The following is a 17,099-nucleotide window of genomic DNA, read 5'->3' on the forward strand; positions in this document are numbered from 1 at the left end:
CGCGCTCCACCAATGGCTCGCGCTGCCAGGAGGTCAACCCGAACGAATCTAGGGACGCCCGGCGGTTGCCCTGGCAACGACGCCCGGCGACACGCCCCGCGCGAGGGATTGGTCGCTCCAGGCGGAGCTGCTGAGGCGCCTCTCACCTGAAGCCTCAGGTAATCTTTGCTCAGGTTTCGGGGGGGCGCTGCTCCCACACCGCGAGCCCTGTGTGTTGGGTGATTTTCCTAGAGCCAGTATAAAAGATAAAAGGGCTTTCGCCGATATTGATCTTCATTCCGTGAAGTAACTCAGCTGCCTCACTTCGTGGCTGAGGAGATGGAGCCTCGCCCCGGAGGACTGCGGTGGCCGGCGTGGCCGAGGAGAGCCCCGATGTCGAGAGAAGATGGAGCTTTGCCCTCCCGCTAATAATTAACGCCTAACGGCTGGTTCGTCAAGTATGTATTCCTTAGCGGGTTGTTTTTTAAAAAATAATCCCACCTCAGGGCCTCCCCAGTGGCGCAGCGGGTCGAGCTCAGCGCACTGAAGCTGTCCGCAGCCTCTGCAGCGCGGGTTCGAGCCCAGGCAGGCGAGGGAGCTACCCACATGGCGCGGCAGACCTCTCCTGTCTCGCCCGCTGCTCGCTCCCCTCAGCAGTGTGTTTCAGTCAGTCTGCCTGTTCTGCTCCCCACTCTGTCTCTGGTGAATCCTCTCACCCCCACCCCCGCACTTCTGGTCTGCACCCGGGTTCTTGTATGTCTAAATAAATACATTTTTAAGAAAAAAAATCCCACCTCAAACAGCATAGTCATTCATTCAACAGTTATTTGTTGATTGCTTATTATACACCAGGCAGTGTTCAAAAAGGGAGTCATATTCTGAACGCAAATATTTTGTAGGTCAGGAGATGGTAAAGTGAGGGGTGCTGAGGGACCGGTGGGCAGGAAAATGGGGAGCCACTGCTTAATGAGTAGTTGTCTCCTTTTGGAGTGACAAAATATTCTGGAACTAGATAGGTGTGATGGTTCCGGAATATACTAAATACTACTGAGTGGTACATTTTAAATGGCTAAACTACTAAATTTAATGTTATGTGTATCATATCACAATAATTAAAAGAAGAATGTGTCCCTCTTTTAAAAGTACAATAAAGTGAGGCGCATTAGGCAGTTGCCCAGAGAGATGTCTCTTCAGAGGAGGGAGTGTCCGTGTTGAGGTGACCTTAGAGCTGTGTCCAGAATGAAGTATGGACGTGAGCTGTAAGGATTCTGGAGAAAGTGTTCCAGGCACTGGCATCACAAGCGCAAAGGCCTTCAATCAAGGGCATGCCTCATAGGCCAGAGGGACAGCAAGAAGGCCGGTGTGACTGGAGGAGAAAGCAGAGGGAGAGCAAAATGTAAGTACAAAGATAGCTTCCTCCTGCCCACCCCAGGCGCCTGCTTAGGAGCGGCTAGTATTAGTTTCATGTTCAGATCTCCAGGAGAATTCCTCGTAAGCGTGTTTGTGTTTATTCCCTCCATCCCTGTTAACACAGATCAAAGCAGCAGAACACACTTAGCCACACTTCAACCAACATTAAAAAAAAAAAATACTAATTGTAAAATACCAGACACGTGAAGGGCACATAAGCCATCATCCCTGACCATAGAAGCAGCCAACTTGGTAATGAAGTCTGGATGTATCCTACAATACTAATAGCGTAACGTCTTATGTCTTGAAGGAAACTTAGAAAGCATCTTATTGGATATTCTATTGTACAGAAAAAGGTTCGAAAGGTAAAGAACACAATTTGGAAAACTAAGAAGTAGAAACTAAATTCTGTTTCAGGAAACTCTCTCTGATTACACAAGACCTTCTTCACATAATAGAAATGAGATAACCCTAAAATACTTTTTTTTAAAGATTTATTTATTTATGCATACAAGAGCTGGGGTACAGGCCAGGCATGTGGGGGGTGAGAGGATTCACCAGACACAGAGTGGGGAACAGAACAGGCAGACTGACTGAAATACACTGCTGAGGGCAGCAGCGGGCGAGACAGGAGAGGTTTGCCATGTCATGTGGGTTGCTCCCTGGCTGGCCGGGGATCAAACTCGTGTTGCAGAGGCTGTGGACCACTTCATAGTGCAGTGCTTAACCCCTTGCGCCACCAGGAGGGCCCCTAGAATACCTTTTGACATGCTGTGTTGTGTGTAGGAATGGGGAAAGGAGCTCTTCTTGTCTCCTGTTGACCCACTCTATCCACATTCCTCAAAGAAGAGACTGCTACCCTTTTTGGTCAGACCTGAAGAGTGAGTCGAGCTGCATTTATCGGACGCAGCGTTACTGTGCGTGACCGTGTCGTGGGCATATGACTGCCCACTCTCTTCTCCACTAGTTAATTTGTCTGGATCTGGCAGATGTAAGCCAGGGAGCCTGGTCTCTCTTTCTCTTATTCTCTTTGGTTTCATCCATGTGGTTGGCTACATGGTGGTTAAGTCCTAAGGTTAGAAATCTGTCTTCAAGGAGGTAGCACGTTGCTCTCTGAACTTAACTGTGTGCTTCTTGGCCTTAGGAGATGCGCCCACCTGGAAAACAAAGGCTATGGTGAAATGGAGTTTGGGTCCGTTTTGAGTAGTGCTCGGTTTCTTGCATTCTCAACAGTGCAAGGCAGTGTTAATGGAAAGAGTTGTTTGGTATGATTGTTAATCAACAGCTGGGTGCAATGTCCAGCATTTGATCCATAGAAGATCCAAAGAAATGTGCATGCCCCATTGGAGTGTGTAAAGTCTGAAATTTAGCAAGTGTGTGCTGAGAAGGGAAACTTTACACTCTTCAGCTAACAGTGAAATGGACTACTTCTGTGAAAGCATTTAAAATATTCAGAACAGTGACTGCCCTGTTTGGTTTTGTGAGATCTGTATTGCATCATCCTCAAACTATGTTAGGTTCTGTGGCAGAAACTTTGACGTTGACGGACACGTAATGCTGCCGCCTTGTGGGGACCACTGGGATTTTTGAACTCACACAGTTCCTGGTGGTGGCGCTACAGAGCCAGTTTGCTTGTTGGGTTCCTATGGAAACAGTCCCCACAGCTGAAGAGTGTCAGATTGTGTTTAAGATACGAACTACCTGTGAGAGAGGTGGTGAGAGAGAGGAAGCTTCACAACAAACTCTGGCATCGGATGGCACTTAGGTGGCGAGAGCTGGCTCTGAGGCCTTCCCATACACACGAGCTGCAACTTCACCGCCTTAAAATGACCTTAACTGGCAACCCACTTCTGGCGCTGAGCAATCTGTAGCTCATGACTCTCCCCCAGCCCGGAACAAGCTTCTTGCTTCACCCAGGACAGGGCCTGCATGAATAGAAACGCCAGTATGAATGTCAGCTACTCTTTGCTCTGTCCCCCGCCATGACCGTGGAGGCACCCAGGTTTAGAGAGGATTAAGAACCTGCCCCAACATTGTGCTGCTGCTGGGCCAGGGCACTGTTTGCGCTCCCAGGCAGTGTTGTACATGTTCCATCTTTGACGTGGATGTTCTGTTTGTCAGCCTGAGAACATCCTCCCCCTTCTTAGTTACGCTCATTTCTTGAGTCCAACAACTAGTCACTGATTTCTTTGGTGGATCAAATGTTTTGAGAAGCATTACAATTTTGAAGTCGGGTAAGATGATGTGGCAGAGATGGAGAGTTGACATGGAAATCCTGTCACCCCTTCCCATGACAATATGTTGATAGGAAGCATCTGGCCCAGCCAGGGCCTGCCTTTCTTAGTTCCTTCTCACCAACAGAATTTGAGCAGAATTAAGGTACATTAATTCTGGTCCTGATTTCTTCTCCATTTTTTCCCCCTCCAGTCCCCCAGTGGAGAGGAAAGAATTCTACAGCCCTGGAGGAGAGGGGAAGCCGAGATGGAAGGGCCGGGGACTCTGAGTGACCCAAGCTGGTGGGCGGTCCTGGGATATTACCTGAGCAGGCGCTAAACCTCTACTGTGAAGCCATGGAGGTTCAGGAGTTTACCGGTTCCCAGAACTGATTTGAATTAAGTCGTTGCTAATCTATTTTAAATCACTGTTATGAAGTAAATAACTAGTGAATAGGAAGAAAATGTGCTTACTTTGACTTGGGTCACGTGTGACTTGGGTCACGTAAAGATTTGATTTACAGTGACACAGTTTTAGTAAAATGCCAGAACATGCAGGAATTCTCCAAAGCTTGCTGCTTACCCCTTTGGCTCTAAAAGCATCAATGCTCTGCAGGCAAGGAGTTTGACACATGAAACCTGAGGAGTAAATTAATTCTTCTTCTGGGCCTCCCTGGTGGCGCAGGCGTTAAAGTCGCAGCACTGTCAAGCTATTGCCAGCCACTGTGGCATGAGTTCCATCCCCCTGGCCAGGGAGCCGACCCACATGGCCAGGGGACATCTCCTGTCCCGCTGCTCCCCGCAGCAGTGCATGTCAGTGGATCTGCCTGTTCTGCTCCGCACGGTGTCTCTGGTGAGTCCTCTCACACACAACCCCACCTGTGGCCCACACCCCGGTTCTTGTATGCATACATAAGCAAAAATAAAAATAATTCATTCTGCCGTGCTTGGCATCAGGTCTCTGGGTTTTCCAAAAGAGCTGTGCTGTGTGATAAACAGAGCATTTGCTCCCCGGGGGCTCGCTTGGTTTCCTCCCTCTGACACCTGTGCAAAGCCCTTCAGACTCAGCATCAGTTAGAGCTGAACTCGGAGAAATCGAGCAACTAGAAGCCGGGGTGACCGAGAGCCTTTCCACCAGGTTAGCGGGATCGACAACCCCCCACTTCTCTGGGCGAGCGCAGTGCTCCCGCTGGACCTCGGGCTCACGAGGCCCCGTGTTTTTCAGGTGTGAAATGACCTTCACAATAACGTTATTCTTGGGGAGGGGGTTGTGCGGACTTAACGAGATAAAACATGCAACGTGTTCAGCCCAGAGCCCGGCACAAAAGCCACTTCCCACTCCAGGAAAGTCAAGCGGGGGCGCCCGGCACGCGCCTGCATCGATGGCCTCAACCGCCGCGAGCGCGCGGGCCGGGGTCCGCGGCCAACGGTGCGGGGCCGGGGCGCGGGGCCGTCGCTGGGACCCGCGACGCTGGGGCGCAGGGGCGCGCTCCCCGCTGCCGCCCGGCCCCCTCCATGAGGACCCGGCGGGGGCGCCTCCTGCTCGGCGGCTGCGGCTTCTGGGTCTCCAGGATGCCGCGGCTTGGTAAGCGGGGGCTCCCCGCGCCGTCCCGGCTGCCCCGGGTTGCTGCGGGCCGGGTCGGGAAGAAGGGGCGCTGCGGCGGGGCCTGCTCCCTCGCCCGGGGGCTCTCCGGAGGCAGCGCCCCGCCCCGCCCCGCGGCGGTTAAGCCGCAACAGGCGCCCGGGGCTCCGGCCGTGACCCGGCCCGGCGCGCGCTGGCGGATCGGCCGCGGGGACCCGGGCCCTGCCCTGACCGCGGACGGGGCCGCCCCGAGCGCCGGGGTCCGTCTGCGCCCGGCTCCCCCCGCGTCTCCGCCCGGGGCTCCCAGAACCGCGAGCACGGACGGCGGGTCTCCAAGGACCCCGCGCGCGCGGCGCCGTCTTCCTCCTGCGTGGCCCGCGCGGTGTCCCCAGCTGCACCTCCCACCTCCCGAAGCTGGAAAGGGGGGCGAAGCGGGAGAGGCACCCGGATCGAGCAGAGAAGGCCTTGGGCGCCTGGCCCTCACCAGGGGCCCAGGTGGCCTCACCGGGTAGAGCACGCCCGGGGCGCTCTGTGGGGTGCCAGGTTAGCAGGAAAAAATAGAAGTTGTCGGGTTCCATTTGGATTTCAGGTCACGAATCTTTTTAGTATAAAAATTGTGGGGAATAGAGGAACACATAAAAAAAATTGAAATTGAAATTTAACTGTTTCCTGTGTTTTCTCTAGTTGTCCGTAGTGGAACATTTTGGCTTTCTCAGAGTTGAAGTTTGAATTTAAGGCTTAGGAATCTTGGGAACCAGCCCAGTGTTCCAAGAGTGCCCCCAGGTGGTTTGGGTTAATTTCCCCCTTCTTGAACACGTTCAGGACTGAAGAGGCTCAGTGTGGAGGATCACGCTTGGAAGTGGCTACGTTTTCGACTTCTCCTAGTAATAATTTTGCCATGCGCACACAATACCAACATTCCACCCATTTGTCTCAAAGATTGGAAATATATATTTGATTTGTACGACTACACTTTAGTCATTTTATGCATTTTCTCTCTTCACTTTCTATAAAGAACATTATCCAAATTATTGACTTTGGAACAATAGTGAACACTTGCATGACCAAAAAAAAAAAATGGTTACTTGTAAGTTGAAAGCAAAAGGTGAACTTTTGATGGTAATTTTGAAAGCAGCTTAGAGTGGGTACCTCAGAAGATGTTTTAATAAGAAACTGTAGCCTTTGAGATACTTAAAAGCATGTAGGTGTGTAATACGGGGAAAGGCTGTGGTTCTGCTAATCATATGTGTGCTCTGCACGTCCATATGTGTCCACTGCTGTTGTTCCAGTGCAGAAGGGCGCTGCTGCGGCTCTTGGGGACGCCCCATCCTTAACAGAGGGGTCTAATAGGCTTTCCATTGCTGTGTCTGCTTCTGTGAAACTTTGCTCCAAAGCCCTTCAGAAGTCAACCCCAGATAACTGTACATCAGCAAAAGAAAACAGACTCCACTTGGGTTTGCAAAACTCTGATCTGTGGTTGTAATTCTTGTCAATGAAAGCTGGAGACTATTTAATGGGTATGAATACATGAATAATACATTTAAATAATACATTCAAGTGGTCTGCCATGCCATTTCTCTCTTTCTACCCCTGAGAGAATGCATGGCTTCCCCTTCTATGCCTCACCACGTCACACATCTGCATTTGTCCCCCTTCCTAGTCTGGAATGCCCTGCCCTACCCTATCCTGTGCTCTGCTGTGTGGCAAACTTGTCTTCATTTTCAAGTTCTCAAATATTTCCTATTTTCCAAACGCTTTCCGATCCTCCCCCATTCCTCAGGCCTCCTTAAGAATTAATCAGGGCCTCCCCTGGTGGTGCAGGCAGTTGAGCAAGGCGCTGTGAAGCTGTCCCCAGCCTCTGCAGCGCCAGTTCGATCCCTGCTGGACGGCGAGGGTCTCACATGGCGCGGCAGACCGCTCCTGTCTCGCCCGCTGCTCCCCTCAGCAGTGTATTTCGTTCATCTGCCTGTTCTGTTCCCTGCTCTGTCTCTGGTGAATCCTCTCATGCTCCCTCGCATCTGGCCTGTACCCTGGTTCTTGTATAAATAAATCTTTAAAAAAAAAAGAATTAATCATTAAGAATTACTCCTGCCCCCCTTTGCATATGGCACTTGGGGGATGATTCCACTTGGGCCTTTATATTATAACAAGTTGTTTAAATCTACGCTCCTTTCCTGCGCCACTTGCCGCCTGACTGTCAGTTAATTTAGAGCAGGACCTGACTTAATCCCTGTTTTTTCCACCTGTCACAGGGCACCGTGACGATATGTATTAAATGGAAAGAAAAGTGACTCTCAACTTGCTTCTCCTTAGGGGAGGTCTTTAGCCAATGAAATAGGGTGGAAAAGTCAGGTCACTGCCATGCTCTATAGGACTTTGCATATAAGGCAAGTCTTTTGGATTTTATTCAGTAAGCATCAAGGGAACCATTTAGGCTTCAAGCAGTATTTCCAGAAGATTAATTGTGAATTGGAGGTGAGAGACCAATTAAGAGGCAATTATAATAGTGCAGCTGGCAGCAATAAAGGCCTGAACTATGGCACAGTCAATGATGAGAAAAGATTAAACAATTAGAGAGGTCTGTACCAATGCTTCCAAGTTTAATATGCATACCAATCACCTGTGAATCTTATAAAACTACAGCTGCTGACTCAAAGGACTGGTTGGGATGAGGCCTGAGATCCTGCATTTCTCTTTTTTTTTAAGATTTATTTATGGATACAAGAGTTGGGGAATAGGCCAGAGGTTCCGGGGAAGGGGTGAGAGGATTCACCAGAGACAGAGTGGGGAGCAGAATAGGCAGATTGACTGATAAACACTGCTAAGGGGAGCAGCTGGTGAGATAGGAGAGGTCTGCTGTGCCATGTGGGTCAGCTCCCTGGCCAGGGATTGAACTTGTGCTGCAGAGGCTGCACATAGCTTTATAGTGCTGAGACTTACCCCCTTGCGCCACAGGGGAGGCCCCGATCTTGCATTTCTAATAAACTCACAGCTGGTGCGCCATCAACCCCATTGTCCAATATGTCCAATACGGAGGGCGTGGTGCGTATACACAATGGAATATTACTCGGCTGTAAAAAGATCTGCTGTGAGCAGCAACGTGGCTGGACCTGCAGGAGATGATGCCAAAATGGCAAATGTCAGAATGAGAAAGACAAATACCATGTGAGTCACTCATCTGTGCAAGATGAGACTATAAGAACAGAACAGTGGTTACTAGAAGGGAAGGGGGGAAGTCAGGTGGGCAAATCAAGCAAAAGGGGGTGCAGCATGGACTTTGGTGACCTTCAGATGGTCTAGCAGGTGTTGATTTATAAGGACATGCACTTGAAATTTATGCTCTGTTAAAGTCATATGTTACTGCAGTTAAAAAAATTGTTTTAAATTGTATCATTTTGACAAGGCTTCTTTTCACTATTCCTTTAAGATTTAGCACCTGAATTAAGATGGGCTGTAGGTGTAAAAATGCACACAGAATTTGGAATACATAGTACAAGAAAAACAATGTCAGCTATTCCATTAATTATTTTTCTTTCTGTCGATTACCTGTTGAAGAGATATTTTGGAAAAGAACAGAGACTGGATTGAATAAAATATTTTCTTTATAATGGCTTAATTGCTTTAAAAATTATGTTTCTTGCAGTAACGTTGAATACAACACTATTTTTTTAGGGCTATGTATAGTTTCATACCTCTCTATGTTGTTTTACCTTTTTTAATGTGGCTGCTAGAAAACTCAGAATTACGGATGTGATTTGCATTTTCTCTCTCCTGGAGCTCAGGGCCTCGTGCCTGCCGTGAGAGCAAAGCTCAGTGATTCTTGGGGGGGGCCCTGGGCCCCTGGGTCTGGGTGGGAGCCTCACCGCCATCGTGCACAGCGCACACGCAGGTTTTTGTATTTGTTTTCACAATTCCACCACAGTTGACTCCAAACATTGGATTATTATTTCAAACCTTTGTGAAAACAATTTTATAACATTCATCCTCACAAAGCACCTGTGTGGGTTTGCAAGTAATAAAAAGATTTTAACTAGAATATCAATGAATTGAAGAATAGTTAAGAATGTGCAAGGCGCAGATCTAAGACTAGAGGTCCCACCTTGTAGCATTTCTGTGTGGTTGTTTCTGCAAATACTTCTTCCCCTAGAGAAAACCCTTTCTTTTTGTGTTTACGAAATGGCTCCCTCTGGGAGTGGCTTGCATTGTGGAAACCCGGACTGTTGCATCACCCATAACACATCAGCTCCAAGCACGGGATTCCTTTCACAGAGAACATTAAGAGGGATCCCTGATAACCTAGGGCTGCACTCCGTGAACGACATCCATGTAAAAAATTCGTCAGCGTCCTCAGAGAGCATCCACTCTGAATGTGCAAGGGTTATCCGGGGTAGGGCAGCTCTTTGATTAAGGCATGACCCAGGCCGCAAATCACCCATCGGTGCCCACCCGATGAGCCCTTCACTCCTACTGTGTTTTTTCAGTCAATCAGATGTCCCTGTGGGAGCTCATGGCCAGGCACAGCTGCAGGCACTGGGAACTGAGCGCTCAGGAAAGTCAAAGTTCTTGCTGAGCTCAAGTGTACATTCTAGAGCTCTGGAGAGAGACATGAAGAGACTAAACACATAAGAAGTCACGTAGTGGTGAGGGATTTAGAACGTGAGAGGATGAAGGGAGAGAGGACGCAGGGTTTCTCCTAGGATGGCAAGCGAGGCATCTCCAGGGACGGCTGCCAGGTCAGTGTCTGGCTGTGGGGCTGGCCATTCTGTGCTGAGAAATTTGCCAGAACCAAAGCCCTCAGGTGGGCGAGCAGTACCTGCCAGCTCAGCTAGGAGGCCCAGGAAGCAGGAGCTGAGGCCCAGGCTGTGGGCCTTCCTCTTGGGAAGAGACCTTGCTTGTTTCTCTGTGTGTGATGAGACATCCCTGCAGAGTCTGGGACGAGGGAATGGTATTATCCAATTTTTGTCACCACTGTACACAGTTGTGTTTGTAAAAGGTGGAGACACTAAATGTTTCAACCCAAATGCATCATATGGCTTTTTTACCTTAATTAAAAAAAAAATCCGTCTGTAATTTATTGACCTCCAAGCTGTTCATTTATCTTTTATTCCACCTAAAATCATTAGTCAATTTCTATGCTTTCCCTGCTAATTGAACAGAATTTTTTCATAGCCTTGTGTCTCTAACCAATTTTTTGGTGTATATTTTGTTATTTGACTCAATGACAAAGAATTGTTTTGTTTTCATCATAGGTTATACCTTTTTCAGTACAAAATGAACCAGTTTATTTTGGCATAAGGCCTTTTCCCGGCATTACTGTGTCTGACATTTAATTATTAAAGTTAGAGGGAAGAGGGGAGGTTAAGTAAAAGTCCCCAACCACGTACAACAGAACATTTATAGCGGTTATTTTCAGGTGGTGGGATTGCAATGTACTTTTTTCTTTTTCTGTCTTTATCTAAAATTTTAACCCATGTATTGCTTCTCTAATCAGCTGTTCAAATATCTTAACAAAGCAACCAAGGTGGGAAGCTACGTTATTCTCCTTTTCTCTGGGCCATTTCACAGTTCCTTTGTATCGCTTAGACGGCAACTTCAGTTGTGTTAACAGGTACCCACCTGGCACCTGATTTGACCTTTGAATAATGAACTGGGGTGGAGCTTCTGTTCCCTAACCTCATTTGAGGTGCTGGGTTCCATCCATCTTGTGACTCCATCTCTGGGGTATTGCCTTCATTTGCACAATCCAGGCCAGGTCACGCCTGTCCACACTCTCCCAGAGGACGGGTGAAAAGAGCAAGGGAGATACACCCTTTCCTCTGAGTGTGGGGCCCATGGTGCATCCAGCTTCTCCTAGGCTGCATTGGATGCGACTTGACACCATGGTCATTTAACAGCAAGGCCCCTGAGGAGTCAGGTGGGAGTGGCAGCCTGAAAGTTCTATCTCTGGGAGGTGGAAGGAGGATCAGCAGGTGATTAGGCCGTTGGCCAGACCTTGTAGGTGCAGAGGCTTCGGTAGTAGGATTCTCTCCCATCTCACAGTGGAAGTTGCTTACAGAAAAAAGGCAGGAGAGCCGTGAAGAGAGATAAAGCCACGCATGAGTGATTACAGAGAACAGTTTCCCTTCTGTCTGTCTCTTTTGTGATCCTTTTAAGACTCCAGCTAAACTCCATCCTCCTGCTTTCCTAGAAAGCAATTTCATATTTTTCAAGCTTTCCGTAATTTGTTCTCCACCCTCATTCTCAGCAGATAACTGCGCTCCCCTTTTCACTGAGAAATAGAAGCAATAAGAGAGGTTCCCTGTAGCCCGTGATCAATGGAAAGCCTGACTTAGTTGGGCTGGTGCCCCGTGTTTACGGGTGACCCGTCTCATTATTGAAGCCGTGACCTGTACGTCCATCCAGCACTCCCTACACCCCAGCCCCGGGCCCATCCGCTCTCGTCCACTTTCACACACGTCATCAGTTTTTCCCTTTTCCCTGGATGAGATGCGTCAGCATACAGACATACTGTCTCTTGCCCATCCTGAAAAGAAAAATAAAGAATTCTCTCTCTCCTCCCACTTCCCATTCTGCTGACTTGGCTGCTCTCCTCCCCCTCTTACAGCAAACCTCCCCCAAAAGGCTGTGCTGCCCACTCCCTAGGCCCTCTCCTCTGGTCCTCTCCCAGACCTCCTCCACTTGTGCTCCCTCCCCATCACCCCATCAGAAGCACCTGCTCCCCCATCACCAGGACTGTGCAGTGCTGAAGTCATGGTGCTTTTTTGGCAAGAATGAAATTATTTCATAATGTTTTGTTTTTTAAAAAATCACTTTTACATCATTATTCTTCTGCAAGGTTGTTTTCCTGACTGTGTTGTATGCCACTGGTACATGGATAAAGAGTAGTCCATTGATAATGATCATGGTAGACACCTCACATGGCATAAGCACATTAGCACATTACATATTGCATCTTTTTTAAAAAAGATTTATTTATTTATGCATACAAGACCTGGGGTACAGGCCAGAGGTGGGAGGGGGTGAGAGGATTCACCAGAGATGGATTGGGGAGCAGAAAAGGCAGATTGATGGAAGTACACTGCTGAGGGGAGCAGTGGGCGAGTAGGAGAGGTCTGCTGAGCCATGTGGGTTGCTCCCTGGCCGGCCAGGGGATCAAACTCGTGCTGCAGTGGCTGCAGACAGCTTCATAGGTTGTGTCCTAACCCCTTACACCACCAGGGAGGCCCCTATATATTACATCTTAGTAGCTTCTCTGAGGCAAGATTCTTCTATATCCCTGTAAGCAAGAGGGAACAGAAGCCAGCTAAAATTAAATAGCTTTCCCAAGATTATACGAATATCAAGTGGCAAAACTAGGTTTCAGTTATACATGATTTAACACAAGAACGACTAGGAGCTCTTCAAAATATATTCTGTAGTTTATTCAACATATTTCTTATTCTTGAGCACTTCGGTTGTTCCTGACTTACAATGATAAAATTGCTCCCTGTGTTGAGCATTCTTTTTTTTTTTTTTTTAAGATTTGTTTATTTATTTATACAAGCGCTGGGGTACAGTCAGAAGCACGGGAGGGTGAGAGAATTCACCAGAGCCAGAGTGGGGAGCAGAACAGGCAGACTGACGAAGTACACTGCTGAGGGGAGCAGTGGGCAGCAAGAGAGGTCTGCACACCATGTGGCACCCTTGCTGGGCGGCCGGGAATCCAACCAGCGCTGCAGAGGCTGCAGGCAGCTTTGCAACCCAGCACTCAACTGCTGCGCCACCACCGGGGAGGGCCTGTGTTGAGCATTCTTAAGAGTCAACTCAGTGTACCTATCTATGGTGATTTTCTTGATCTTAGCCAAAAGGCCAAGAAACAATATGGTCATTTTCACTAGATAAATTCTTTTTCCAAATTTTTGGTTTCTCCAATGATAAAACTAGTGCATATGCAGAATGGAAGATTTGGGAAAACACAGACATGCACAACATAAGCAAAAACCCTCGAAAGGCCACCTTCAAGATAGTTCTGCTTGAACATTTACTGTTCGTATCTAGCACTCTGTACACACATATGGTGCTTGTTATAGCTATATTGAAACGTATCTTTTACACATTGTATATTACAGAAAATTGTGTGATACCATTGCCACATGCACAAACATACACATTATGTTGTATTTGCAGGTAATCAATTAACTCTTTGGAGGAAACGTACTTTGGAATTTGAGGAAAATATGCACTTCTTAAAAAACAAAACTGAAAATAACTTCCAAGAATTGATGAAAACCTTGACAATAATGTACAATCAAAGTCCACAGAGAGAAGATCTACCAGTAAATACAGGTTTGTGTGGGATGGTGGGTTTGTTTTATGTTTTGTTTTTAGACCCGTAGGGTTTATGCCTTCTGATTTCAGGCATATCTCCCTGGTGCAAAAATCAGGTAGGAGACATGACTGCTGCCCTTCTGCTCTCCCCCACTCTGAAACCATCTTCCTTTCTGTTTCTGTGGGTTGCATCACCTGCCATACCCACCCTGTAGGTGCAGCCAGAGTGTGAGCATCAGCTCTTGCTTCCATATCAGCCCTTCAGCATCCTGTGATTCCTCACCCCGTGTGACCCCCACAGGTCTGCCGGCCTTTGTCAGCACCATCTCCATCACCCTGGGCAGGCCTCAGGTTTCACCTGCACAATGCTGACACACACCTGTCTTCTCTCTCCAGTCCTGTCCCCACCTGTCTCTTCTCACCGGAGCCTGTGCAGAGGCTCCCCAGCCTATGCATCAGCCTTCATGGCTCCCCATTTTTCCAGGATAAAAAGTCCTGCCTCCTATTCCCGCTTTGTCATCAGATTCCTAACCCTTCACCCCTGACAACCTGGTTAGGGATCTTTTGATTTCATCCATGTATCCATTTTTTTCTGTAATGCCACACTGTCTTGTGTTAAAATTGGGTAGGATGAGATCTCCAACTTTGTTCTTTTTCAAAATTGTAGTGGCAAATTCAAGTGGGTGGTGCAGATGAAGTCTCTACGTGTTGAGGGGCTAAAAAAACAAATAATGAAGATGTAGACGTTAATGATGTGACATTAATTATAGGAGAAGACTGGACCACTGTAGTGTGTTTTTCTTGTACTTCTCCCTTTGGGACTGATATTTCTATTTCTTCTAGTTGTGTAGCTCATGGTGCTAAATTTAGCTATTTTTAAATAAATACAAATAATCTCTGAACCTTTTCTCATAGGCTTATGAATTAGGTAATTTACATTTCATAATATTTCTCATATTGAAATTAAATCTGTGAATTAATGTATTAACCCTCATTTAAGAAAAATTATACCAAAGGGAGAAATATCCCTATGGTCATGAACTCAACCCCTATTTTCTCTCTTTTTCAGCTGTGAAGAATATACTGGATAAGAATAAAACGGTACCCAATACATTTGAAGTCTTAAAGTTGTTTTTCCCTCATCTAAGGAAAGTAGGCAGAATTTATCCTGACGTAATAATTGGCAAAGAGAGAGCAGGAGGTAAGAAAACTTGGAGTTGGAAAATCAAATGCAGATGCTTTGCTCTTTGTTGTGTTTTTTTTTTTTTTTTTTTTTGTCCCTCAAATTTTATTGATTTGCCTCTCTACTTTGGGGAACAAGCTTTTAAATTTTGAATGCAATCCATTAATATGATACTTAGATTGATACATAGACCCCAGGTCTATCTGGCATTAATTTGGATTACTCGAAGTCAGCATATTGTTTGCCAGAAAAAATAGAGCTCACTCCACATTTAAAATTGAATTCTGTTTTAACATAGGTGCTTTGAAATTCAGAAGTCAGTATAAGTCAAACTTCTCAGAAGCATCTGCTAAGAGCTTGGCAGCTCTTTCTTTCCTCCCTTGGTTCTGGCTGATCTGTTCTTAAGTAGTTATCTTCCTCTCTCCCCAAATTTTTGGGGAACCACGTCCGTCAACAAAAGCTTTTCAGGCCATGGGGTGTTTTGGGCTAAGCATAGAAGGATGACTTCAGTTCAGCAGGTATTTTTTTTAAGATTGATTTATTTATGCATATGAGAACTGGGGTACAGGCCAGAGATATGGGGAGGGTGAAAGGATTCACCAGAGACAGAGTGGAGAACAGAACAGGCGGATTGATGGAAATCCACTGCTGAGGGGAGCAGCTGGGGAGACAAGAGAGGTCTGCTACGCCATATGGGTTAGCTCCCTGGCCGTGCTGCAGTGGCTGGTGATAGCTTCATAGTGCTGAGACTTAATCCCTTGCGCCACCAGGGAGGCCCCAAGTTCAGCAGGTATTCAAGAAGAGGAAAAGCATTGGAGTCAGAAGCAAGTCTACCAGGGTGAATGTCAGGCCACCACCTGGCCATGCGGTGAGCTGGTCTCTCAGGAGGCAGCAATCGGCAGCCCACAGGCCTCGTTTGTCTGCCCTGAAATACAGAAATTTCTCCATATATTGTTTCACGAATGAAAATATTTCATAGTGTTTTTCCTATATTGTGTCCCAGCATCTCTTCAGGAAGAAAAATAGAGCACCAGCCAGTTGATGTTTCACACCCATATAGCTGAAAACACTCGGAAATGGAGTGTCTGGTTTTCTTGGTCCAGCCCCTGAGATCCTACCCCTGGGGAATGTCTTAGCATGGATGTAACACATCTACTAGCAGGACTCCACAGAGGGGACTTCCGCAAACCAAAAATGAAAAATGTGATAAATATTAGCAGTGCTTGGGGTGATGTTCATAATATTGTTTCAAACGCTCTTTGTCTGGCCCCACGGCCACCCCAGTGGGCTTAGGCAGTAGCGCTGAATTGAGTTTCTCCTGGGGGTTGAAATGATGGGTCTGTGTCACTGTGTCTGCAGTTTCTTTTGCGCTGGGTATTCCCACTGTGAACAGAGGAGATCGCGGGTACCTGAAGCAAACCCTGACCTCGCTCATTTCCAGGATGACTCTCTCAGAGCAGAAGGACTCCGTGGTGATCGTCTCCATTGCCGACGTACGTATGACAAGCACATGGCTGTCTGCTCCTCCCTCACCTCCAAGTACCCTTCCTAAAGGCCATCCTGAATTTTTAGAAGGCTATTTAGAATTTTTCTCATCAATTTAAAAAAATGCAATTCAAAGATGCCTTTTCTTTTTTTTTTTTTGGATAGCACCCAATAGACTTGTCAGCCACTCTCAAGAAGGAATGAAATATGTAACTCTAAACAGAAAGCAATAATGGTTCCATGTGGAGAAATAAGATTGCATTGTTAAGTGTGTTCACGGAGTCCCTCCTACCACATAGCAAGGAAATTAGAGACATAAACACAACGCCATGGTTGATGCTGCGTGAGAAAACCCGCCCAGCCCAGTAAAAGGTTGGCATGGGACTCAAGAGATGATTTACATCAAGTCACAGTACCACTCATTGAGGGGCCCCTACCTATATCTGAGTGGTTGTAGGTGATTTTTATCTGAATTATTTATAACCAGCATTACATCTGTGAAGCAGGCATTACTGTCCTGACCTCTAGAGCTTAAAGAAAATGAGTAACTTGTCTGATAACTAGATCAGATTCGATTCTACCCTTCTCTCGTGTACCCATAGTTTTCCCTTTTGCCTCTGAGGCCACATCAAACTCTAATGTTCTATGTAAATAAGACCTTTTGGAGGGGAATTTGGTGATATCTACCTCATTTTCAGTATGTATATCCATCACATCAGGAATAATCCTGACAAGATGATAAGGCAAGAATTTCAAAATAATAAAAATATGACAGGGGGCCTCCTCGGTGGCACAGCGGTTGAGCGCTGGGTTGTGAAGCTGTCCGCAGCCTCTGCAGCACTGGTTGGATCTCCGGCCGCCGGGTGAGGGTCCCACCTGGGCGCAGACCTCTCCTGTTGCCCGCTGCTCCCCTCAGCAGTGTACTTCTTCAGTCTGCCTG

General features: G+C 47.2%; 1 protein-coding gene across 4 annotated transcripts in view; it reads left to right on the forward strand.

The window, feature by feature from the left end:
- The first annotated feature begins 164 nt into the window (after positions 1-164).
- MGAT4D (MGAT4 family member D) overlaps positions 165-17,099 on the forward strand; it is a 29,051-nt gene continuing 12,116 nt past the window's right edge. For 2 of the 4 annotated variants that reach the window (XM_054690237.1, XM_054690238.1), the window contains exons 1-4: positions 5,096-5,187; positions 13,351-13,509; positions 14,561-14,692; positions 16,034-16,167. In XM_054690237.1, coding sequence (XP_054546212.1) covers positions 5,118-5,187; positions 13,351-13,509; positions 14,561-14,692; positions 16,034-16,167 — 495 coding nt within the window. In that variant the 5' untranslated portion in view covers positions 5,096-5,117. Of the gene's footprint in view, positions 438-5,095; positions 5,188-13,350; positions 13,510-14,560; positions 14,693-16,033; positions 16,168-17,099 lie in introns of those variants that run through there. The other 2 variants (XM_054690239.1, XM_037496597.2) reach the window with 2 other exon arrangements.

Source organism: Talpa occidentalis, unplaced genomic scaffold, assembly GCF_014898055.3.
Source record: "Talpa occidentalis isolate TD23 unplaced genomic scaffold, MPIMG_talOcc4v2.1 talOcc4.8, whole genome shotgun sequence".
NCBI lineage: Eukaryota > Metazoa > Chordata > Mammalia > Eulipotyphla > Talpidae > Talpa > Talpa occidentalis.